Genomic DNA, 26,727 nt, shown 5'->3' with positions numbered 1-26,727 from the left:
TTCCCACGGGGCGAAACAAGTACTTGACCAAAAAAAAAAACAAAAAACTATTAAGCATCTTTTTGTAAAATGGTTGTCATAATGAGCCCGATCGTCGACAGTAATTTTATAGCTTCACGTAAAGGAGAAATCTTTTAAAATGTTTATCATGCCTGTAGGAGCGTAAGCCTTCGCTTCTAAAGACCATTTGACTTTGTATTTCGTAAGTCTCCTACACCTTACTTGTTCTGAAGTTTCTCTTGCACACACAGTCCATTCACCAAAGTGGCACAGTGAGGAAACGGCAGTCATACAGGGCTACTGGTGTGGTTCAAAGTAGGTACACGTCTGGCAAAGTAACTTTCAGCTCAGGCTGCTGCACGCTAACTTTGGCCCTGTCCAAACACTAGGTTGCGCTAATTTCCGAGCGATAAGAACCCCTCAGTTCGAGATACTTTTCCGAGACGAAAAGCTATAGGCTGTGTAAAGACGGATTTCCTGTTTGAGAAGCTATTGACACCCGCATTTTACACGTCGAGAGTAAAGACGTAAACAGCGATTTTAAGAAAAGGGTATGTTGGGCGTTCTTGCTTCTTAATAAATTCACCTTTAAATGGTTAGATTGCATCTGCCCTTTGTGGTAAAGAAGGTCCGACACCGTGTTCCTCACTCGCAGAGGAACTTTGATTTCATATATCCGATGGGATCCATTCCAGATCGACTTTTAGTAGTAATGGTTAGTAATTTAGTTTAGTAATGGTCTTGATTAGACCAACTTCACAGAAGCTCCGATCTCTCCAGGAGCTGCTGTGTTCGAGAAACCAGTACAACCTCCAAGACTCCCAAACATTTCAATAAATCACACAAGACAGGTTTACAAATTTTAAAGCATTTACTTTTTTTTTTGTTCGTTTGATCTGATCCTCATTTCCATTTAAACACCCTTAGTATAAGGGATTTAAAGAAAGAAAATCTGTACACTTCACAGCTCCAGTCGGCACTCTTACAGACTATTTACAATGCACAGTATTAACAGCTATAAAATAAAATACACTTTTAAAAAAGTTTCAAAAAGCATGTACAGTTACACAATTGAATTGCAATGTAAACATTTGTGTTTAATATAAATTACAGTATCAACCCCATTCGTTTAACTGTTCCGGATCCAAATTCTAAAACAATGTACAGAATTTCCTATTAAAAACAGTGGTGCAAGCTTCTGTTGACGAAAACCCTACTGGCTTGAGAACACAAAGGGATTTGTTCTGAAGATGAAAGGATTGTGATATAGTTGTCTGAGACGGAGAAATGCTCCTTGCATGAGAGACATGGAGGCCTGTATCATTCAGCAACGGGGAGTCAATGTTGATCTAAAAAGTCTTCAAGACCAACCAGCAGGTGCCCAGTAACAGTTAAAGGGATATTAAAACCCAGTCTGATGCAGACACTCAACCAGTAGTCATAGCAAAGTCCAAACCCTAGAAGAACCAGCAATCTCTCGCTCCCCAGACAATGGGCATTGAATGTGAGCAACCAGGATTAAATTCAACCTCGGGGGGTGGGGGGATCCAGTCCTTGAGGTCCAGTATCTCAACACCTTTTCAGTCCGGTTTGGATTATAACGACTTGAATCATCTCGTTATCGGCCAAATTGGGCCGGTTGACAGTTTTCGCTCCAGATGGTCAGGGGCTGGCACTTTAAAATGAACTGGTAAACCAGCAGAACTAACCCCCTCCCACCTCAAGACCAGAACTGGATACCTCTGTTCAAGGAGCACATCACCCAGAAACGGGGATCCCCACAAGACCAACTGGCTCTTGTGTTACTCCCCACTTAAATGGGCTACGGGCGAGGAGAGGAAGAGTGGGGGCTTCATATCTTGGAAAGGAACCAGCACTTCTCCTTGTCCGCCTCCCAGCTCCAATGGCAAGCTCGCTCATTCCCAAACCACCGAACAGCCAATAAACCCCGGGAGAAGCCAGAATCTCGATTGAGCCACCCAGTACCCAATGGCCGCTTCCCATTATCCTAACAAAAAGCTTCACAGGAGCAAAGAGATCGCCACCTCAATACACTCTGGGGTCAGTTTTTCCTCTCATATGCAATAAAGCTCATTAAGGTAGGAGCCTAACCTTTAAAAATAAAAGTAGCAACCCTTAGAATTGGTCCTATTTTAGATGTTCCCTTTCCTTTAAATTTTTTAAGAAAAGGGACACCGGCGTTAGCTGTCAGACTAACGAATCGGATTTGATCGGGGGGGGTGGAAGGGTACATGATTGCACCTGTTAACACTTGGAAGGGCGGGCTACATCCAAACCAATGCCTCTATTGTACAGAATCACATGAAAGGGGAAGGGGGGGGTGGAACAGGGAGTAAACTATGGCGCCTTTCCCACAGGGCCCACAAATCACACCCATGCTCCTCAAGACATCGCTAATGGAACTGGGTGTCGCTAATGAAGCCCGCTGTAAGAGCCCAAGCCTTGCAAATGGTAACTGGATGTGGAGAAGAGGCAGAAAACTCAGGAATGATCAGACCCAACACCAACCCCAAATTTACATGAAAGCGTACTCCGACTGGTCAGAAGGACAAGCCCTCCATCCAATCAAAAGCCACCTCAGTACCAGGTTTGGGCTTGGCAATACTGTGGGTTGGCTGTTGAATGTTTTGATTCAAAGGGAGATTTTTGAAGAATCAGTGAACCAAGGGATGGAAAGAACCACTCCACAGGAATACCCCCTGAACCCACGTTCCCGATTTTCACCACCAGTCTTCCTCAGGAGGTACTGCCTGAAGAGCAAGAAGAATACGATCATCTGCTCTTGTTCGAAACAGAAAAATGGACGGTTTCACAATGAGGAGTCAGAATTACATGACCCCTGGCAGCTGCCACACTCTCCAGCCTTGGCAAGATTCAATGGGATTCCCATGGAGGTTGTCCGTTAGGGGTTTCCCCCGATCCCTGATCATATGTAATGGAACTGCTCTTCTACACCAAGACTGCTCACAAAAACTGCAGCGATCAGCCTGCCGTCTGGCAGAGATCACCATTGGCCAACTGACCACCAACAGAATTATCAATCTGTTACACCCTTATGGATAACAGGAGTGGGTTTCCATGTTATTTCTTCCCAAGGGAGTGAGGAAGCTTAATTTCGCTCACGCTTGGTAAGGGATCAAAACATTCTTTTGAGAGCTGTCTGAACATCTCTTTGCCTATTAAGAGACGCGACTGTAAAAGAGAATCCTGAGACCCCAGAGCAATGGCGGTTTCTACTGAAAGCGTTGATTTTTGTATTCCACTTCCAAGCTCTCAGAAGACTTTCCGACCCAATTCAGCTTAAAGCCTCTGACCTCACAAAACCTCCAGATTCTCAAGACCCCAGCTGTTCCAACTGAGCTTTCAATTAAAAAAAAAAATCAAAGTAAAAGCACTGCTCAATTGGACTTTAGGCCAGCCAAATTTCAGAAACGACTTGCAATATGCAAGGTTTTAGGAGATCCGTTTTAAAAAGCAATTAAGCAACGGTGCTTAATTCAGGCTGCAATTAAGTAATGGGGAGCTCAGCTGGAACCAATACCAGCCGACACTGGGGTCACCAGGACCCGGACTCCAGCCTGGTACCCGTCAAAATCAGAACAGTGGTCCGTGGGTTAGTGGGAGCTGCCTGTTGCAGTTCTAAAACAAGTTAACATACACATTTAATTCCGGCTGCAAAGAAAACAGGGTGGCTATTTACACAGCTCCTTCATGAAGGGGGAAGTCCAGGGACATGAGTGGGAGCATCAGATATGGGTCAGCGGGACGGTCCCACTGAGATAATGCTGCTGGACACTGGTATATCCCCTCTGGGCCGCAGGGTCGGTTGTATCGCTGCTTGGGATGTACATGCTGATCATGTCTCGGAGATCCCCCTGCAGGGCCCCTCGGTGGTGGCTGGGGGCCCCTGTGGGCGAGTGCGACACCGGCTCTGGCTTCACCATGGACATGACAGAGCTGGGCTGCTGGGGGCTGCCTCCATAGGACATGGGGCTGCAGAGAGACAGGAGAGGGGGGGGAAAAAAACAATTAAGATGGTTAATAATGGAGAGGAGTCCGATCGGAACGAACACAAATGGTCCACTGTCGCATAGCAAGTTCCCCTTTTTTTGGAGGACATTTTCACCCCTCTCCTGTGCTGGGGTGAGGATGGCTCCCAGCAGGAAGCATCAGGAGCAGAGAAGAGTGGAGGCATCACAGATTCAGAACATTTGACCAACCATCCTCCATTTCCATTCCACCTTCAAGATGGGGATGTGCACCCTCTCAGTGAAAACCAGCAAGCAAAGCCCTAAATCCAATAGCTAAAAAGATGGTAAGGTTAAAGTAGTCCGGAAAGTTAAAACTGCTGAAGTGGCACCTGAGAGAAGCCAAAAAAACCCTTTAAAAAGCACTGACCACAAACCATACCACCTCTTTCAGGCGCTGTGCCTCAATACAGCTCCCATTTGATGGGCTGGGAACCAAGACAACAGGAACCAAAGACTGTTAGCAGCATTGCTGGGAGGGGACATTTCCGAGACGTACGTTTCAATGGCAGGGCATAACTCCAGCCCGCAAGCCGAGCAATTCTTTCGAAGGCTACTGCCCTGCTGTTCTATGGCCTTGGCTACGGGGGACTATCGCTTCACAACGAAACCCTTGCTTACTCCAGGTGCGACACTCGTAGCAAGGAGCGAGTCTCAGCTGGCCTCTCCACAGGCAGCGCTCTGCAAAGGCTTCGTCTGCGGCCCTGAACAACCCTCTCACCTCCTTGCCTATTAAGCCAGACACCAACTCAGGAACACCGACCCACCCCCCACCCACACTCAAGAGAAACAGGTGCCTAGGACTCTGGAGGACATTCGGAAAAGTCTCAGGATGTTCAGAACCGTTCCAGCAGGAAACGTGGAGGGGCCAGGGAGATGGGGGGGGGGGGGGTAAGCCGGAGAAGGTAAGTGGCAGAGGCCTTTATGAATGGAGCTGGGACAAAGCAGTCTTGTTGCCTGAATGGGGCCAGTGTTGTGCCTGCGGGGGCAGCACAGAGGCGCAGATCTGCCGCTGCCGTGAATGGGGCCAGTGGAGGTTGCCAGGGTTGCGGTTGCCATGGGGATCCAATCGAAAAACTAAGCCGACCCTTGCAGAGGGGCGCCGCTTTCATGCAAGTGCTTTGAATTGGAGGGGGGCGGGGGTTGAGTACTACCCCAGCCCACACTGGGACAGCACCTTACCACACAGCGGTGGTGTCAGGATAGTGGTTAGGGCTCCCGTCTCCACATGGCTGGACTGCTGGACTTTTGAACAAGGTGCATTTCCCAGACTGCTGCAGTTCAACCCCACTGTAGAAATGGGGACTGCAATGTGCTGTGTGTAAACAGGTTATCACAGTTTCTCCGAGTCACTCGAGAAGAGTCTATAGAGGCAAGCCCTTACTATACAAGACCTGAAGGTAGGGAAAGTTCCTGGAGGGTATCAGTTTGCACAGGAAGCACAAACATGTCAGGCTGAGGCTTCTCCTGCCCTGGTCCGTCAAGCCCTTAACACCACACAGGCCATCAGAGCCACTCTCTGCGGGCGGCAGCGCTGGCTTCAACTCGGAACCCTGATCCTACAGCGACAACGACAGCAAAATATTCCTCTTGCCGCACGATATTCCAAAGACTAGCCGAGTGGAGCGAGGTGCATCCTGCTTCCACGTCCTGCATTCCGCACAGAAGTGGAAGAGTTCCTACCCTGCCATTTGTTCAAGTTCCACCGCAGAGCCATGCTCATGTGAAACCTTAACTACCTCAGCAGCGGGACTTAACCCAGGTCTGCTCATTGCCCATGGATTTCTGCTGGATGGAGAAAAAAAAAAATCACTACAACCAGTGACTGACACTCAGGCAGCCAATAAGACAGGCATTTCCCCCCCCCACCCGGTTTCTTACAGTGCATTAAGCACTTCATTCAGGAATTTCACCTAGGAGTCCTACACAACACCGGTCCTGCAGAGAAAGACATTTTGCCTGATCAGTTACATGGGCGATTGGTGAAGTTTAGAGATCTTGTGCAATGAGAAATGGAAACTTCAGCCTTCAAGGGCCGGAGTCCTCTAGTTTTTTTTAAAAAAAAAAACCCTAAATGAACTGGTGTTCCCCAGGACCAGGGTTGAAGACCGCCGGCTTCACACAAAGGGGGAAGAGAAACTGTCACCTTGCATGCCAATGTGCAAGCTGAACCTGGGAAGCTGCAGGTGTAAAGGACACGCACAGCTGGTGTATAACAGGAGCTCTGGTGAACTGCAAGACTTCCTTTCCACGCCAACCGAGTGCTCAATTCTTCAATTGAGCCACTTAAGGGCTTAGCCACAACGCATGGAATCTCTGAGCCACCGATTGAAACCGCCAACACAAGCCTCATAACTGACAACCACAAAGAGAAACCTTAAATCCAAGATAGTGAGACGAGCCCTTTTGAACTCGTTTCTGCGTCGATCAAGTAATAAATCACAACCCTACAGCCACCACGCCCATTGCAAATCTCATACCCAAAGCCCGTGTGCCAGAATCTTGATCCATCGAATGGAAAAACACCCTCAGATCCTCACTTCACTGAATCATCACTTGCCCAAGGATTATAAAGATGGGGATGTTGTATGCAACCAAATCAAATCAAGCAAAACCCCCATGCTTTGCAGTTGAAGGCACTGTAAAAGACTGCATAAAATAAAAAAGCAGAAAAAAATAAGACTAGGCTTGTGTAAGCCTACAGAACAGGCATTGTTTTAAAATAATGACGTTTCACAAAGTCTTTCCTGAAGTGGTTTATGATGGAATAGTTCAGGGTGGGCGAGATGGTAATCTCTTCCTGGAGAATTAAAATGTTGGTTCAAATGTCAGACAGGTCAGATAAAACGTTGCAGTTCGCAATGCCTAAAGATTTGGAAGGATGCAATGATTCAGTTGAAACTGTTAAGAGCTCAGGTGGAGTAAAAACAGCTGCAGGACCCTGTGACTGTGAAGACCATTCCACTAAGTCGCTTAATGAAACTCATGACGCAGAATAAAATGACTGAAGCCATCAGTATTGATAAAGGAGGCAGCAGCTCTCGTTGTCCAAGACCTCCTGGAAGGATAAGCAGGGGTATCCCCGAGCTCGAGGAACAGCTCTCTGCCCCACAAAGCCTCCTTCCAATTCAAGGCTTCATAAAACCTCCCTTTAAACCAGAAATAGGAAACGCCATTCCTGGAGGACTGATTAATGGTTTGGTGTACCCCTCAGATCTAGACGTCTAAAAGAAATGGCATCTCAACTAAAAGCAGAACTTAAGTCAATTAGGGCCAAGAACAGTCCAAGAAACCTGTAGCTTTCCAGGACCAGAGACACCCATCTGTCCTTCAGCCCTTTACATCCTGTCAGAGAGCTAAAAAAAAAAAAAAGTCTTCAAAGAGGAGGAAGGGAAGGAAGTCCAGATGTGAAGAGTGGCCTCCAATATGGGGAGTATCTTTTCACAGACCCATGAGCTAAAGAACACCCACATTTAGGAGACAACCAAGACCACATTTCAACCGGAGCAATCAATCCCTTAAAACTTAAGGTTTCCTCACAAGCGTTATAAATATTTGAAACTGAATTCAGACCTGGGGCCGTTTTCAGCTCTTAACCATGAAAAGTGACCATGAAACGTGACTTTACTACGTACCTAAAATTTAACTCAGAGCTTTCGAGTAGCACCAGTTAACAAGCCACTTTGTGAGCTCGATTAAGGCTTCAGTCAGGTAATGAAACCCAGCTGGAATGAAGAGCTCTGCAGGAGCAAGACTGGGAACTCCGGTCTAACCAACAGACCGGAAGGCACGGGACGCCAGCGCGCGGAGGCCTGGGTTTAGTTGGAAGGGACGGCAGACTGTTCGGAGCCCACAACCGTGCAGAAGAGGGGAGGAGGGCAAGAGACGCAGGATGGTGGTTCATGCGTTTCCCCACTCGTCGGGGGAGCCAGACGTGCTATAACTGAGGGCTCGAGTTGAGAGATCAGGCAGGGGAACAAAATCGGGTTTATAGAGCGCCAACACCCCCTTCCAGGACGGGGCTCTCCGCGCCTTGTGCAGTATTTACTCGTCTGCTTAAGACGAACAGATCTATACAGCGCATTGTGGGTCAGCTCCTTAAGGAGATCGGGCTAATCTGTTTGAAAACCGAGAGCCCACGAAAGCGCTCTTATCAAGCCGAGAACAATGAGTCACCACCGCCCCTCCCACCCCCACCACCATCCAGAACCGATTGTTAACTCCCAACTGTTCAAAGAGAAAACGACTCCTCGGCTCCGACATGACAGTTTAGTGACAAATACTGTGCGAGGAACTCGTTTTGTATTGAAAAGCTGAAGAGGCGTATTAAAAAAAATAAAAGTTCAGCTCGCTCTATCCGGTATTCAAGACGGCACTGGATTCGATTGAGACAAGAGTGAGACCTGCCAAGCTTCTTCCAGGTGACAGGTGCCACCATCGAGTTCAATGCAAAATATCAAGTTAGAGCACAGTGACCGAGGGCGTCGAGTTCGGTTTTTCTTTGTAGTTGTAAACTTACAAGCTTTCAAGGCTGCCTCGATAAAGGGTGTTCGCCTACTTTTCCCAATCGGTTTGACTTTGGATAAATGATATTTCAGAAACCCTTTTTTTCCCCCCTCATCTCGTTTCACCGCCCGCAGACATGCGAACAACCAGGCGCTTCTCAATGATTAAATCACCCGTCGGTCAACTCTTCAATGTAGGCAGACCTTGTCAAAGTAATGAAAGCTTCCGTCAATAACAACAACAAAAAAAAAAGATGTGGGAATATACAGCCCAAGACGCCCGTATGGCAATCATCTCCCACCAAAAGATTTAAAATTAACACGTAATAAACGGAAACGGAAATTAAAACAAATCGGTTTGGTGATCAATATCAAAATCTTATTTTTGTATTCTCCCAAACGCTCCCTCTTTCTTAAACCGATTGAATTAAACTTCTCTTAGCTTTTTGTACATCAGTATCTGTTACAGTGAGGAGAAAGGCTACACCCTAAAGAGCAGAGTTCATTATAATCGGATTTTTATTTTAGAAACGTACAGAATTTGAGAAGGCTTAATCTGTTTGCTTTATACTCTAAAAAGTCCGGTAAACAGACAGAGGCAGCGCTTAGAGTATTTGGTAAACACCACAACTGAATGGACGCCTCCATCAGGGTGGGACAGCTTTTGTTAAATCGAGCCGGTCTGGATACAAAATTAGGTTAGAGAAAACTTGAGCACGGCGAGCAGCGCGAAGTCAGTACGATAGACCGCGGTCCCCGCCGCGACCCTCGTCTTTACCCACGCGGGTTTGGACCCGGAGATATGCTCTCCAAAAATAGTTTCTGCGGCCCATTCAAATTCGTTGTCTAGGTGAAACACCGTCCACCCCACCCCCTTAACCATACTCTTATCAAATCCTAATCGAAAAGTATTCGTCTTGAACTATTCGTTGTAGTCTTTTGCTAGTCCCCTGCAGGCGAGCTTATCGCCACGGGGTGAGAAAATGTACGAGAATACGAGTCAGATACTGCAGATTCGGCTAACGCGTTCATCCTAAGAAAAAGAGACTTATCTTCGTCCTGCATTAATACTGCTGGACACTTTAGTGCAGCAGTCGAATTGAAATATTTTGCTCAAAATGCAACATGTAGGCTTTTTAAAGTCTCCTGTGACTATTTTGGAACTTTTTTGAATACCCATTTACAACGGAAAATATTTCCTTGTCACAAACAAGAATTAAGGCGCTCGAAGATTCACACAATGTGTTTAAATGACGACTGCAAAACTTTGCATAAACAAAAACGACTAAGAACCCTACATGATACCGTGCTTTATAAATAAGAAATTTGACGGAGTGGAAATATAGCAAAAAAACGAAAAACCCACGACTCTTAATAAATAAGAGGTTTCAATACGATTAAATCTGCCCCGTTTCCTTCAGTTTTAGTGACGGACACCGAAACCATAAAGATGTCAACCGCAAAAGAGGCTTCAACTTTTAAACGACTAATTCTCTTCCAGCAGAAAGTGCAATATTGTACTTCCCGAAAGTTTTCCAAATCAGTCTCGATCACATGGAACACACGAGAGCGTCAATTTAGCGTCAAAACACGCAATGACGTTTCAGTCCAAAATATCAGCTTCAGCTGAAACAACGCATTGAGTTGAAGAACCCAGTAAGATTTACGCTTCAAAATTAGTGCCCCTCTACACCAGGTTGTGTTACTTTCCAGATACAAATACCAGGAGTTAGGCACTTCGATCATTTCTTTAAATTCTAAAAGATTCGACAGTATTATAAAACGATCTATGGGTGAGTGAGGTCGCCAAGACACCTGGGTAGCACTTCTAAAAATAACCTCATCTATTCCCCATTACAAAGTCAGACTGCTCACCATTGTTACAAGGAAGGCCCGTGCGCTAGCTGACTATAGCTCATTTTTCCTTGCTAAAATATGCAGTCCCCCCCCCAACCCCCCCGGTCTCCCGACACGAGGAGAAGTGAAGTTTTGAGAAAACGCTGTCCTAAGCGCAAGACACTATTTTACGCCGAGAGCCGCGAGGGTCTGGAACAGATCGGATGCTCAATCTGTTTAAGCGGTGGACTTGAGAAAAGAAAAAGGGTTGGGAAAGAACTTCAGAGCGAGAGTGTCTCGAGAGTGGTGCCGACTCTCGCGCGTCGGAAGGAGATCCAACCTTCTTTTTCCACCGGCTCCGTGACGCATCGGAAAGAGGAATCCTTCGCATGGTCTGGCCGCGTTACGGGCGGTGCTCGCTTTCCAGAAAAGGAAAGACAAACCTCATCTTGTCTTCATCTCCAGACTTGTCAGCAGGAAAGTGTGGGAGACGCGTCCCTGTCTCCCCCAGACACTAATACAGTCATTGAGATAATACATGGGATTCAACCATTTACACGTAATGCACCTGTAGTCTTTCTGTACCAACTTGCCCATGTGATAAAACGCGAAACTAACACCGTTCAACTTGCCAGGTTTCCCCGGTCCTCAAATACCACTTCATGCGAGCGAATATTTCTGTACGTAAAACCGTCAAATGAGATCGGGTTAAGGCTCGGTAAGTACAAGATGGCATAAAACGGAAGTCATGCAAGATGTGGGTTTGTCGGAGATATCTTGGGGGAGATTGTGCCGAAATGAGGTTTCGTGCGTCCAGTAAGCTGCCCTTCAAACAAACCGGCCTGTCGAGGTTTGCTTTCAAGTTGCGAAAGGAGCACAGGAGCGGAGCAAAAGAGTCGAATGCGACTCGAGGCGTTTAAACAGAACTGCCCGTTTGCGCTAAAGCAAACGGGGTATTCTATTGTGTACCATCTACCTAAAGCCCTTCCCTTATCTTTGGGGGGGGGGGGGGAATAGCTACATTCCCCGAACGCCCATTGACGGACCCGTCTTGGAAAGCAGCGTTTAAAACCTGCGGCACAGTCTGGCCGTCCTCTTGTTTCGGCTCACTACCAGCGTGTCCCCTGTCCTCAGTCCTCACCTAACCTGCGGGCAAAATGCATGTAGATGGGAGAAGGGGAGGGGGGGGTTCCCCCCATAGGGAAAAGGGATCTCTTCCTTTCTGGAATTCCTAGGTGCTTGGTGGGGGGAGGTGCGTTATAATCTTTCCGATAAGCAAAGGCGTTTAAAAGTGGCAGCCCCTAGTAAAATATCAAAGCTCGCCGAAGGTTCGGAACCTCCGGGATCCAGGTTACGTCACTGTACAAGTCGCTTTGATGCCCCGGTCTATTTGCTGTAGATAAGGTCATGTGGACGGGCTGGTCACTCCACCGGTAGCAGGCACTTCCACTTGCTCAACTGGTTACTGAAACTACCATCTTTAGAAAGCAGAACGCCGTTTTGGGGGAAAATACACATGAATCAAAAACAAATACGCCACACAAACGAAACACCAAGTAGTTTCCTTCGTGTTGCCAGAACATTTGTTGGGGAAAAAAAAAAGAGTTGCCAAACACCTCACCCCAAACGCTCCCTCGCCTAGTCAGATGAGTTCGGCGATCTGCACCGCAGTTAACATCGTCCGATTGCACCGGAGCAATGAAAGAAATCCAGGTGTTAACTATACGACTTTATAACAATTTCCTTCAAGTGCGGAACTCATCCGGACTTATTTTTACAACGTTTAAAAGTGCCTTTGTTTTGAGTACACCTATATGTGCCTCCCAACCCCAGAAGTGATCGCATTTTTAAAACGATTTAGCGACCGGAAATAGTCCTTAACCAGAGGTTTTCGAGCACGATAAGTTGGCTTTAAATCATATACTCAAGCGGTCAGCCTCGCCCTGAAGACCCCCAGCCCACCGGCTCTCGGGCCCTTAGATCACCCCGTTAAGATGCAGAACACGGGTGACTCCTGATCAGCTCAGTAAATCATTTCATTCGTTTCAACCGGGGAAGGTGAACTTTTCAGGGTTTGGGGATTTATTTCACAGGGCAAAAACTTCACACGGTTAGTCTTGCTTACGTTGACAAAGCCAAATTGTCCCAAGAGGTCAGATATCGGTTTAGGGGCGACCCGCAAAACACGCGTGATCGGGACTCTGGCCACTTTTTTTTCTATAAATACAGGGAAAACTCACTCCGTAGGAACTATCTCCCGAGCAACAGGTAGTAACGTATTTTAGATCGTCTTCAAAGAAGACACCGGATCGGGGCTTAGTTTACCCGGGGGTACAACACGTGGGCCGTGTCACAGGTGCCGCGAGACTCCACGCCAAAAGTTTCCACGCCTGGAGATTCGACCCAGGTTCGCGACGTTCCTTCATCTCGCTTATAAAGGAAATCGCATAATGAAAATTAGGAGTCATGTATACAGGACGAGGTGGTGTTGTCAGGTTAAGGGTGCGCCACGGACTTTCACAAACAAATGCATAACTTCACTTGATGGCGTAGGTGAAGTAAAACGATACGGCTTCCTGGGTTGAAGCCGTCGGCTAAGCACAACGCCAACACTGCGTTAAAAGATTTTCTTCTCGGATCGCAGAGGTGAAACAGCACGACCTTAACCTATTGTCATCTCGCGGTCTCGGTGCGTCCCATCTTACCTTTTCACGTACAGTAGACACCAGGGAGGGGTACATTAAAGGAATAGGTGCTGTACCCCCCGATCCCAATTAAAGACCGTGTCAGAACATAAACGGGACTTCGGCCTTAAATGGAACTCGCCCTAGTCCCGCAAGCGCAGTCGAACGTTTCGATTTCTGTCATCTTTGAAACGTTGGAAACGTCCTGGCTGAAAACTTCACAGCGTGTCTACTGGTCACATCAGAGCAGCGTTTACCTGCAAGCGGACGAGTGGAGCTGGGGGCGGGGGTCGAGGCGCTGCGTGCCGGGACGGGGCTGTGAACGCGCTCCGGGCGCGGAGCACACACGGACAGTCCAGCCACTTGGGACTCCGGCCCGCTTTAACTGCGCGAAGGTGAAGCCCAATTCAATTTACATGCCACAGGCACCACCAGCGTGTTTCTCTCCCGCCGCGCCACCAGATAAAGCAGTCCTTTCATGAAAGAACACCTTGCCCGAAATCTGATGAGCTGCAACCTAATTTCAGCTCTTGTGAAAGCTTCCGTTCCCGAAGTACGACTTCAGTTGTCCCGTCTTCTGATTCCTCACCTGCACGTCGTTACAACGATGACCGGTGACCCCGCACTGATCGTTTTGAAGCGAAACACATGACGTTTGAATAAAAGGGATGGCGTTGAAACAGGCGCTCAACGCGGCCCGTAAAGGGGGGTTTCGGCGAATTTTCCAGACTCGGAAGAAAAGCCAGAAAGTTTGCGGCGGACTACAACCACTCACCTGTAGGAGCCGGCGCCGTTCATGTAGCTCTGCGCAGTGGCCATGGTAGGGGGGTACTGCAGGGCCGACAGGTCGTAGCGGTGGAGCTGCTGGGGATAGCCGAGGGCCTCGCTCTGCATGCCCGCGTAGCCCCCCGTGGGGCCCCAGCCGTAGCTGTCCACGCGCGGGCTGCCCCCGGGACCCTGCGCGGCGGCCGCGGCCAGCAGGTTGCCGGCCGACAGCGGGTATTTCCCCGAGGGGTTGTCTTTCTTCAGCGGCGGCTTGGTCTTGCGCCGGGGCTTGTACTTGTAGTCGGGGTACTCCTTCATGTGCAGCGCCCGCAGCCTCTTAGCTTCGTCGATAAACGGCCGCTTCTCGGCGTCGGTCAGCAGCTTCCACTCGGCTCCCAGCCTCTTGCTGATCTCCGAGTTGTGCATTTTGGGGTTCTCCTGCGCCATCTTCCGCCTCTGGCCCCGGGACCAGACCATGAAGGCGTTCATGGGCCGTTTCACCTTATCCATGGGGTCCCCTCCGGCGCCGGGAGGGCAGGCGGCTTTCGCCCCCGGGTGACTGCTCCCCACGCCGGTGTTCACGGGGGACATGCCCGGGCCGGGCTGGTGGGGCGGCGGCGGCGGGACCGGGGGCGCCGAGGACTTCAGCTCGTGTTCCATCATACTGTACATGGCGTGGCTTCAGAAGCACGCTCAGCAGCAGCAGCAGCAGAAATGCACGAGATACTACGGACGCGCTTAATAAGGAGGAAGGGAGCGGTTTGGTGCAGACCAAAATCTCGTCAAACCGCATTCACCTCGCAGTTCAGGGGAGGTAGCTGGTGAGGCCGCCCCAGTACAGGCGCTTTTCGCCCCGCGGGTAAGTCCTGCTCACCTGCCCGAAAATTAGTTTAACCCAGTCGGCTTACTTAACAGAAAGACCCGGCTCAGACACAAACATACCAGGGTTAAGAGGCGTCGATTCTACTCGTCATTATTGTTCAAAAAAGTTTGAACCATTTCTCCCTTGTCTCTCTCTCTCTCCCCCCGTTTCTCTCCGTCGCTTTGCTACACCTGGCTACTCTCTGCTATCCCAAAACACTTCAATGAGGGAAAAAAAAGTTCTTTCTACTTCACATGCGGGTTTATAGTGATAAAGTATTCGTCCCTCCACCAATCCGCTGACAACTGGCCCGCAAGCCCTCATTTACATGACTGAGGAAGGGGCGTGGCGACTTGGAAAGCACTCGTGGGTTTTTTTGGAGGTGTGGGACGTTAGCAAGGGGGGGGGGAGGAGTGTGTGAAAGAGAGACTACCGGTGTCCCCACTCTCCTCACTATTAACCGAGGAATAAATACATTACATAAAGGAATAAGCTGGGACCCACCGACCGCGATCGTTTAAATCCAGCGCTGTTCCGAACTCGTAAACTTGTTTTTTTTGTGCAGTCAGGAAATGAGCTGGGAAAGGAGTGACCTCAAGGAGAGAAAACACGAACTCGGTCTGCTGCATTCGGGGGTGTCCCTCTTGTCTTCCGATCTGTGATCTGAGGAACGCGTCCTTAGTATCATTCGTATCTTCCTCTGAGGTCGTCATGTATTTAAGGGACCAATTATCCGGAGGATTACGCGAAAACATTAAGTCGTTTTAACTAGTATTAATGAAGCACAGAGGTACGGCAGCTTGAGCTGATCACATTTGAAAAGAGGCGTGCGGGGAGACAGGGCAGGCGATAGCACCGTCCAAACTCGTCAGCCGGCAGCCGACATTTCCATAAAAAACACTCCAGCGCGTATGCTCTTCTTTTATTAAAGACGTCTTCTGATACTAGACCCCATCGTCACATCAGGAAAATAAGGGAAGGGAAGGGGGGGTGATAAGAAGGAAGGAATTGAATGTTAGCTTTAAAAAGTATCAGCTGACAATGTACGAACATGAAACAGCGTGTACCTCTCCCGTCTGCGATAGGAGGCTTGCGAGAGGCACTTAGTTCCCTGTCAGACTGCTTTGGGCTATAACAACAGGGGACAGAACGTTTGTCTACGGGAGTGTCCCAGGATGCAAGGCGGAAAGAAAGGAAAACATTCGTTTTGAAATGGAAACCTTTAAAACAAAATAGACTACTCCTCGTCCTGGCTTTTGTAGGTGCTTATGTGAAGTAGAAAAATGACAGTGAACATATTTCAGGCCTAGGAAGATGGCTCTTTTTTTATTTTGCTGAATTTTGTCCTGCATTTGATCTTTTTTTTTTCCTCTTCCATGGCTAAGCTGAGCTAGGCGGTCTGAAGGAGTGGGTGACCTCAGATCACTTCGGAGCTCTCTGGCTCTAGGTGTCTTCTCTCTCTGTGGCGTCCCGGTGTCGGGAAGGGGGCTGATTTCTGGACATCTCTATCTGGGGATACTCATAGCTCTCCCACAGAATGACAGTGGGTAACATTAGATATACTGTAAAGATCTCCTAATAAAATCTTAAACCTATTGTGACTAAACCGCAAGTACAAAGGCAAACAATCAGCTCACAATGTATTCAATAGAAGCACAACAAAGACTGCAAACAGGAAGGAGCTATTCAGGTCATCCAATGCAGGGTTCTTTCACTGTACTGGACTCCACAGGGACTGTGAGAGTCTAGAGCCCTGTGACTGGGCTGTGTCAGTGTACTGGACTCCAGAGTGACTGTGAGAGTCCAGAGCCCTGTGACTGGGCTGTGTCAGTGTACTGGACTCCACAGTGACTGTGAGAGTCCAGAGCCCTGTGACTGGGCTGTGTCAGTGTACTGGACTCCACAGGGACTGTGAGAGTCTAGAGCCCTGTGACTGAGCTGTGTCAGTGTACTAGACTCCACAGGGACTGTGAGAGTCTAGAGCCCTGTGACTGGGCTGTGTCAGTGTGCTGGACTCCACAGGGACTGTAAGAGTCTAGAGCCCTGTGACTGGGCTGTGTCAGTGTACTGGACTCCAGAGTGACTGTGAGAGTCTAGAGCCCTGTGACTGGGCTGTGTCAGTGTACTGGACATTTTAATGGGTTCAGGTTGTATCAAATGTATTGTGTATTGTGTTGTATCTTTTACCAGCTTGCAAAGCAGATAAAAGACATAATATCTGGAACGTAAAAGAACATAAGTAAGTGGACTGTAAGAATATAGAGCCCCATGACGACACTGGTTAACAACAGTATGATCTCAGTTATAATCCATAGTGAAAGCCAATTGCTGAGACTCAGTCCAAGGAGCAGATGGAGTCAAGGGCCCTGGATCAGTCTGGCCTCTGTCTTTGGGGCAGTGAGACTCAGATTGGACTAGTATGCTATGAAGCTCAATGAAGTCATCATCCCAGCCTTGCTTTGCATCTTCTACAGAAGAGTCTTCCCGTGAATCCGTGTTTTTACTGTGACGTTGATTGAAGCCATGAGTCCGACTAATTTTCCTTTTGTTTTTGCTCGATCACGTCGTGTTGGTCTTGAACTATTGTATTATTCATTCGGCACCCTCTGTTGTGCTAGACGTCGTATTTCCAAAGACTGCCATGCGTCCCTCCAGCTCCAAGAGATCACTGTACTGTATGGCTCCATGTGAGTTATTTACCATGACACTTCATGGTACAAACAGTGATTGAGTATTGTACAAATTGTGATGATATTAAGTAAATTGCCTTGGATATAAATGTGCACACAAAACAAATGAACAATAATAACTCTTCAATGAGCCCACACCACATCCCCTCCCCTGTCTCCCACCTCCAGTCCTGACAGCATTACCTTAACAACCTGATGCACAAAAGATTAGCTTCTCCCCTTAATAAGCAGTTAGAGAGCACTTTCCATTGCTGTCGGTTCGCACGTCTATTGTTCAGCGGGGTTCCTAAATACGATAATAACAGGGCAAAAAGAGCCAGAACAGAGCATCTGCCAACACGAGCATCTGCCAATTAGTCCCCCTGGCCCTAATCAACAGTTACCAATGCACCACTTGTGTGGTCTGCGCCTCGTAGGCCCCCACTAATATCTTATTGAGGACTTTAACGGGAGCTTGAAAATGTGTGTGTGTTTGAGGGCGGTGGGGGGTGGGTTTAATTGGCTTGCCAATTAAAGGTAATGCGTCGCCTGGCCAATTTATTAGGAACCTTCTTCCTACTTGTAGCGTCTATGGAGTCTGGCCTAGCATCAGCAGTGTGTGTGCTGTCCGGGCAGATTACTCGGCACATGTTCAACAAGCACCTGGGTAAGGTCATGGGTGATACAGAAGGCCATTAGTCACGCTTCTGGGTTGTTGTTAATCTGGAAGTTTTTAATCTGAGCCATTTCAGGAAGGATCCCAGAGAAACCAACTTCAAGGACACAGCTGGAAAGCTTGCTCCAGACACCCACCACTCTCTGTGTCCAGCGCCTGCTGGGTGCTTCTTTTCAGTCCTCCCCTTGTGCGCTCAGGTCCGTGTTTCTCCATCACTCCTGAAGCTGTTCTCCGAAGAAGCAAGGGCGCGTGCGTGGTTCTCGGTTTGCATCAGAGGTGTGTTCTCTTTTGAAACAGGGCGTCCCCCACCCCTGTCCTTATGACCACGGTGCCTGCTGCTTTGCTCACAAGCTCCAGCCCTTGGATTGTAAATCTTTTCCACCCTGGTGGGGTGATGTCAGATCTCAGAAGCCTACCAAAGCTGGGCCTGGTCAGTCCGAGGTGTCTAAGGAAGATAGGGTGCCTCAATAGATGGCGCTGATGGACCAGGAGGTGGCGCTCTCAGTATTTTTAGATCAGTGCCCCAGTATGGGTGGGAGAGCAGTCCAAGGTTCTCATCCAGCCAGTTTGTGAAAGAAATCAAGGCGTCTGCTTCTGCATCGTGGCGGGGCTAGGATGTCCCACACTCCCACAGCCCAGAGGAGAACTCTGCCAAAGTCTCGGCCGTAATCTTTTTTACACCCGGATCCAGAAGACTCCCACTCGAATCCCGGGACCAGGTTTCACCCAGGAGAGACTGAATCACCATCCGACTCGCGCTGAGTTCCCTTGGCTTGTTTCTGCCAGCCTACAAGAGTTCCCCCTGCGCTGGAGTAACATAACCTGAGAGGCGCCCATCTCACAGCACCAGCGGGGAGTTCTGAGTGGGCGTTTTGGGGCTGGTGGCAGGAGAACCTGGCGCTTGGTAAAACATCCTTTGGAGGAGTGGGCTCAGAAGGCCGCAGGCGGGGTAACGGGAAACTGCGCGTCGCCTTTAAGGAATTTTGCTTCCGTGCCCTTGTTTCCCAGTGTGTGTGTGTATGTGAAGGACTTTGGCTCCTGTCCTCGCCTGGCCAGGGCTGTTTTTGTGCAGCGCAGGTGTTTTCAAGCTCGGTCCTTCGCTTGACTGACAGCCCCTCCGAGCACCAATCAGACTTCCAATTGTGGCTCTCCATTCCGCCGTTTCCGTCTCCACGGCAACCCCCCTGGAATCTATTCAGGCTGCTCTTTGTTGTTGTTGTTTTTTTCCCTCCCTTTTTTTTTTCTCCACACCATCCTGCCTCCGAGCTTCGTTTCCCTGCTCCTTTCAACACACAAAAAAAAAACCCCACCACCGGCCATCTCTCTCCCTGTCCTGGTCTCCCTCTGCGTCCTGCTCATACACACACACTCGTACACACACACATACACGCGCAATGTGTAAACCACCCCCTCGCCTTTCAACCTCGCCGTCTCTCTGCCTTGATTAAGTTTTCCTGTTCAGGTGCTCTGCGCTCTGAAAGCTCAGCAAGTTGTGACAAGGCGTTCATTCCGTGCAGCTAACTAACTCTCACCACTGGCTGTGGCGGCGAGACCACACTGCCTGTCTCTCTCCTCTCCCTCGGCTCGCCCCGCTACCCCGGCCTGCTGCTGCTCTGGGTCCCTAAGCGCTTTACAGGTAATGGGGATCCCCTCCACCACCACCAGTGTGCACCTGGATAATGCAACAGCAGCCAGAGTGCACCAGTACTCCCCCCACACACCAGCTCTCAGTGGGGAGGAGAGCAGAGTGATGAAGCCAGTTCAGAGAGGGGGATTATTAGGAGGCCATGATTGGTAAAGGCCAGGGGGAAATTTGGCCAGAACACCGGCTCTTGTATAGCTGATGGATTCGTTCCTCGGTTTAGTACCTGGGGTGTTCTTGCACAAGTTCTGCTGCTGAAACAGGAAAGCAGATTGATTCCAATTTTGTCACCAAAGTACACTCTGTGTCAGGACATCTGTTCAGGATGTGGCCCAAGGGGACCTGTGGAGAACATGCACCAGGGGCTGTGTTATTCTGCAGTGGCAGCCCCCAAAACTTATGGCGGATAAGCTGCCGCTGTGACTAGACAGGGGGCTCCCTGAGTATCTCCTGTCCCTGAAGCCTTCAGGGGGCTTTTCTGGTGCTCCTGGGTCAGACCAACGGGCCGTTCGCCCCAGCAGGCCTGCTTGGTAGTTATTATCTTAGTAATGCAAGGACCTTGAACGAAACCAGGGCTACAGCCACACCGGTGAGCGGCCTGCTCCACACCCCTGCCACCCTTTGCGTAAAGGTGTGCCTCCTGTTTTCAGCTCTAAAAGCCCTCCCAGGGCGTCTTAACGAGCTACACCAGCAGGTTAGAGTCTTGACCGGACCAGTTTAACAGCTTCCACCAGCTCTTCGAGTGCGACAGCTTTACCTTGAGGACTCCTACAGGATCGGGCCGGGTCACGCCATTTTTTACCTGTGAAATCACTTCGGACAGAAGTGGCACATAAAAAGTGGAAGGAAACAGGCTGATGTATTTATTCCGTTCGTTCCTTCAGCTCCCCGGACCCGGCCAGTTGTGCCCAGCGCGCTCCGGCGCTGTGCCGGAAGGTGTGAACGCTGATGTGCCTCTTTATCGCTGCTGCTGGAATTCCGATGGCCGTAATTTGGGCAGGACGGGCGGGGCTGGCGAGGCGGCGTGGCTCCACGGCCTGTTTTGTGTCACTCCTGAAACAATAGCTCAGAGCAACAGGTCCCGATCGCTGGGCTTTCACATACATGAGAGCGCATTTGCACCTCGTCTGCAAAAGAAAGCGCTTTAACTGCGGAGAAGAGGCGGGGTGCGGGGGCGCATTTCAGATCAGCGCTTTAAAAACACCAGGCTATTAAGATTTCCAAAACCGCAAAGCCCCTCAGGATTTGAAATTGGTGGCGTGCCCTGGTGGAAAAGCACGATAATATCTGTGTAAATCACAGTGAGATCTTGGCCAACACGTGAGATTTGGGGAAAGCCAGATATAGACCGTGGCACTCCGGCGCGTGGCAGAAAGGTGGTAAAAAAAAATTGGAAATGGTTCGAAACTTGCCTGCACGTTCCAAGCGAGAGCCTTCCGTTGTCTCAGCCCGTAGGATATTTATTTCCACTTACGTTCTGTTGCGGCTTAACAAATGAAAGCGGTAGAAAATGTCGTTTCTGGGCAAAACCACATTTCAAGGGTGGTGCGCTAGCGACTGCCAAAGCACAAACTTTGGCAGGTGGAAACTCTGTTGGTTAACTAACAGCCGCCAGTAAAAGACTTCACCTCTCACCTCAGGAATTTGATACTGATTTATACTACAGCCAGTAAACCCAATAATAAAATCTTGGTTTCGGCCTGTGCGGCTGCAGGCCCGTTTATGGGCAATTTAGGCTCGTGGTTTCTTGCATTGTGTTGTTTTACGCCGCCATGCGTTCGCTAATAGCTGTTTTGCGGTGGCAATGTCTTTCTTGTGGTCAGTCCCGTCTAGCCCGGCTCCTGTGATGAATAATACAATAAAGTGTCTGAGATGGCAGGATGGACAGGCAGATGCACACGTCACAAACATCCAGGTGGGGCTGCACACGGGTGGGGGTGGAGGGGGGGTCCCCATTACCTGTGAAGCGCTTTGAGTGGAGTGTCCAGAAAAGCGCTATATAAGTGTCAGCAATTATTATTATAGACATGGAACGGGACCGCGTGTTAAAATCCGTGAACGCCACCACACGCGCATATAAGATCTACCCAGAGCCGTTCCAGAAACAGCAGTCCTCCGCCGAGCACAGCGCGGTGTTCGTACGGAGTGCCCCGTCGGCTCATTTCACGGTTGTTAGTTTGGGGAGGACTGAGTTGAGGGTCAGCTGGAATCCGCTGCCTTCCCCCGGGCTCAGCCGGATCCTGGACCCCTGTCATTATACCTGCGGCTGCGATCAGAGCGCACGGCCGGCGGAATGGCCCCAGCACGCCGGTGGGCAAGCGGGACAGATGACGAAGATGATGATGAAGGGTTTCGTCCTTGGGGACGAACCTTCGCCACTGTGCCTTATACCTGTCCCCCTGTGAGCTATATTAGATTAAAACACGTCAGTCAGAATATCTCCCTAATGACGCTCAATCCCTGATGGATTCCAACGGTCCAACTCGGTATTCAGAGTAGTAAGAGGTTGGCCGTTGAATCCATTTCTCCCTCTGTTCACTCGTGCGCATTGCACAGACAGCCTCGAGGTTGTGCGAGACTCAAGACGGGCAGTCTGGAGCATCCCGATCAGGAATTTCAGAGCAAATGTGCCGATCGGGTAATTAGCGGGGTAAATGTGTCCACTATTCGTCTGCCTTTGTGATGGTGCAGGTGTGTTTTCGCATCTAATTCCGAAATCCACACGTATTTGTTTACACAGAACGCCCGGAGTTCCCGCGAACATCATGATGGCTGACGATTCACCCGCCCTGACTGGCGGAGTCGGGTGACTGGGAGGGCGTCGTGCCAGACAAGCAGTAAGCGGGGAAACGGAGCAAACAAGCGTCAAATAAAATAGCGTTGCGATGCCGGAGACGTGCCTCGCCTATTTATGAGGGGGGGGGGAGTCCTTTAAGAAACGTTTTCCGCGCCGCGGGGGAGGGGAAGCTGTTCTCCGCGGACACGACACGCGTGGGCAAGGTGATCGGGGCCGATCTGCGCAGGTGCCGCCTGCCCTCCCGCACGACTCGAGACCGGAGCGGCGAGACACCCAGGGGCACCGGCTGACCCTCCAGGCGCAGGGTGGCCGTTCCTCAGGGCCGGAGAGAGTCGTGGATGAGGAAACAGACAGCGAGGGGGAGAGAAAGTGGGAGAAGGAGTGGGGAGGGGAGAGAGGCAGAGAGACAGAAGGAGAGAGAGAGAGGTGGACAGTGAGAAAGTGGGCCCAGCCTCCCTGTCAGGCTCTGCTCAATGGCCCTCTTATTCTCTCCCTTCTCATGTAAATGGGCCTTCAGCCTGAGCTCCATCCGTCATGGGAAAGAAAGAGCCTGCAAGTCTCTTTACGAGCTGCCCATTCGCATAATCCCCCCAGTCCCCGGGACAGCGCGGGGGGGGGGGGCAGCCAGCCGCAGGGGCCACCTACAAACTGCACCGCGGGTCACCGCTGAGAGCTGAGGGACCGGGAGGCTTGAGGATCCCAGAGACCCCCGGCAGGACATGGGGTCACGTCCAGCTCTGCAGCTCAGCGGCCCGCCCCAGCGAGCTTCCCGTTCGCCCTGCGGATCCAGCGAGCAGGCTGGACTCCCGGCGTCTGAGCGCCCCCCCCCCCCGCCAGCACCGGCCGGCCCGTTTCATCCTGTCGCCCCGGAGCGCCGAGCTTCCGAGCTGCCAGGGGGGTCCCGCCTCTCCCGAGGGCACGACGGGAGGGGAGCCGCGTCGGCAGGCGCAGGCTGCACGGGGACACGTCAGGGCCTATTCCCTGCTGGAAGGAAAGAGAAGAAAAGAAACACAACGTTTCGCCTGTGGAGCCTTCTCCAGGTCAGAGAAGAAGGCTTGACAGCCGGAATGTTGCGTCTCTTCTCTTTCCAGCGGGGAATAAACCTTGTTCCTAGGAAGCGATGTTGTCGGTCCTTCCCAATTTAGGGCAGATGCCCCCCCATCGGCGTCCTGCTCGTACAGGAATTACGGAAAACCAGGCATCCCGATCGCTGAGGTGGGGAAATCGCATCCCAGTGACGTCCTTCCAGTCCGGCCTTCCCTCTCCGCCCAGCGTGACCCGTGTCCTGTTCCGAACACCGGGAGAAGCCGAGGACACGTCCGTTCGGAACACGCCTTCTCCCTGCTCTTCACCTGCCGGGGAGGGAGGGGGGGGGTTCCGGCGCCGCGACCCCACGCTATCCCGGCACCTTCCCCGGGCTCCTGGGATCCGTCCGCGACGCGGGGAACGGGGAAGGCCCACCCGAGGCCGGAAGCGCGGGGGGCCGGGGGAGGGAGCAGAGTGAAAGGGGAGCTCGCGCGTGTGAATGGGGGTCTTTGTGAGCCGCGGAGAGGGAGAGGGGAGAGCGGAGAGCCCAGAGCCCGCAGAGAGTTGCCCGGGCTCGTTAGAAAGAAGGTGGCTTCAGGAACAAAGGAGATGCTGGCCGTCCCGCAGAGAGGCTGAAAGGAGGGACGGAGAGCAGGCACGCCGCTTTTGTCCGTGACATCTGGAGGAGAAATGTGTGCTGGAAGGGGGGCAGGGAGGCACAGGAACAGTTCTATCTGTCTATCAGCCTGGCTCTCCACTCACACACAGGCACATGGGGCCCAGATGCACCTGACTGTCCCATCACACCCAGCAGCACCACCTCTGTCTGCGGTCCCCCTGTGCAGTACCACCCCCCCTCAGGCTCTCCTTCCCCTCCTCACCAGAGACAAGCGAAGGGAAAGCTACCCTACTCACCCTGCGGTCTGTGTGGCTCCTAATGCCCCAGTACAGTGACGGGGACACTATACTGTAAAAAGCCGCCATCCTTCAGATGAGATGTAAAACTGAGGTCCTGATTCCCTGTGGTCATTAAAAATCCCAGGACATCTCTCGAAAAGAGTAGGGGTGTAACCCCCTGTGTCCTGGCCAAATTTCCCCCCTGGCCTTTACCAATCATGGCCTCCTAATAATCCCCATCTCTGAACTGGCTTCATCACTTTGCTCTCCTCCCCACTGAGAGCTGGTGTGTGGGGAGAGTGCTGGCGCACTCTGGCTGCTGTCGCATCATCCAGGTGGGGCTGCACACTGGTGGTGGGGGAGGGGAGTCCCCATTACCTGTAAAGCGCTCTGAGTGGAGTGTCCAGAAAAGCGCTATATAAGTGTAAGCAATTATTATTATTATTACCGCCAGGCTGCTGGGGGCCAGGGCGCTGGAGGATTTAAGCTTCCAGCGGGATGGAGGGGCGCCCTCTGGTGGCTGTCAGGGCAAAGGGCCGGCGAGGGGGCTTTCTTGGGGACCACAGGGTGGCTGCGTTGGGATCAGGGCTGGATGGCACTCTGTCGGCAGAGAGCGGGTTCGAAGGCGGACTGTGTGCCATCTGCCCCCCTCCTTCCTTGTCCAGGGAGTTAGCTGGCGCACCTGTGTGGTGATCAGAGCACAAGAGACACTACTGACGCCTTCTGCCAATAAGCACCCAGAGGGCCTGGTGGCACAGCGGCGTGGACGAGAGCTCGTCACCCCCTCTTCCCAGCCCTGAGTGGTTTGGGATTTGTCCTGGTTTGGAAGTGATTGAACATGACTTAGAACAATACACCTGAACGAGAGAAATTATTGTTATGTAACTGTTGCCTCCTCTAACCTTAACGAGATGTGTGCATATATACTGTTTTAAGTGTATATATGTCTCAAAGTAAAGTTTTCTATGTTGTGATTCCCTGTATTTATCTGTGAAAAGAAAATAAGGTTCTTTAAAATCGAAACTGTCATCCTGCGGGGGTCCTGGCGCCCCCTGACCTCAGGGCTGCTGTGCTGCGCTGGAGTCACTCTCTCAGCCCAGGCCCTGGCGGACGTCCACACCGCTGGGGGTTCACCCACTGGCATCGCCGGCTCACGGCCGCGCTGGGGACAACTACATGTTGTACCCCGGTTACACTTCCAAATCTCCTGTGCTGCTGCACAAAATCAGCAAGATCACATCACTTTCAGGGGGGCCGGAGCCCATCCCAGCAAGCAGCGGGCGCAGGGCAGGGCACGCCCTGGGCGGGACACCAGTCCATCACAGGGCACACACACACACACACACACACACTCGCACCAGGGCCAGTTTTGCTAGAAGCCAATGAACCTACCAGCATGTCTTTGGACCTGTGGGCAGAAACCGGAGCACGTGGAGGAATCCCAAGTGAGCCGGGGGAGAACATGCAAACTCCACACACACAGCACCCCAGGAGCTGGAGCCAGAGTTGAACCCGGTTACCATGCCGACACCAAATTCGCACAATGCTGGTGGGGAGGATGGAATCAATTCACACAGGAACAAGTAAAGATTTAAGTGTGGAGTGGTAGGATCTGTGCCTGTGGCTGGAAAGATACTGGTTCAAATCCTGTAGCTGACAGAGGAGTCCTCCTCCTTTGGGGCCCCTGAACAAGGCCCTTAACCCCAACTGCTCCAGCAATGCTATATAAATGGCTGACCCTGTGCTCTGACCCCAAGCTTCTGCACATGCTGGCCCAGCTGCCTACTTGAACTTCTATCAATTTATACAGTCTTCAATACAGTGATCTGCAGAATGAAGTGTATATATAATTGCCATGTCAAGTAACTACATCCTTCTAAACTAAGAAAGTAGCCCCTGACATCAGTAGTAACTTGTCTGAAAGCACGGGAGGTGCAGACGACCACCAGTCTGTTCTTTGGGATTCGCCGGCGCCCGGGGGTGCTGAGACGATGACCAGAAGCTTGTAAAGAGAACCCTTGAAAAGCAGTTCTCCTGGCCGCCAGCAGAGGGACCCTCAGCTCCTGAGCTACCGATTCTCGGAGCTCAGGCTGGAATAGCGTCGCCCTCTGGTGGGCATTCCCTAGAACCGCACTCGAGCCACGCAAGTATACTAAAGGGCTGGCATACTCTTGCCAGCTAGGGGGGCTCTCCGCTGTGACGCTAAACCACGGTTAACTTGCATGATATCTTGCACACGACTTTAATGTCGTTTCCCAGAGCTGGTCTCCAGAGTTTTATGAACCTGTCCCATACGTCATCGTTTCCCTTCATTTGTCC

The 26,727-nt window shown here is 50.8% G+C and overlaps 1 protein-coding gene across 1 annotated transcript; it reads right to left on the bottom strand.

Annotated features, from left to right (window-relative positions):
- Positions 1–852: 852 nt before the first annotated feature.
- Positions 853–14,998, bottom strand: sox19b (SRY-box transcription factor 19b). Its single transcript, XM_088911925.1, has 2 exons — positions 13,850–14,998; positions 853–4,014 (listed from the first exon to the last, which is right to left on the bottom strand). Exons 1-2 carry the CDS (start codon positions 14,509–14,511, stop codon positions 3,768–3,770), a joined length of 909 nt encoding a protein of 302 aa, XP_088768051.1. The 5' UTR covers positions 14,512–14,998; the 3' UTR covers positions 853–3,767.
- Between the last annotated feature and the right edge of the window lie 11,729 nt (positions 14,999–26,727).

The sequence above is a fragment of the Atractosteus spatula genome, chromosome 3, assembly GCF_055471065.1.
Source record: "Atractosteus spatula isolate fAtrSpa1 chromosome 3, fAtrSpa1.hap1, whole genome shotgun sequence".
In the NCBI taxonomy this organism is placed as follows: Eukaryota; Metazoa; Chordata; class Actinopteri; order Semionotiformes; family Lepisosteidae; genus Atractosteus; species Atractosteus spatula.
Note: the sequence above shows the minus strand (reverse complement) of the source record. Positions and strands in the feature narration are given on the sequence as shown.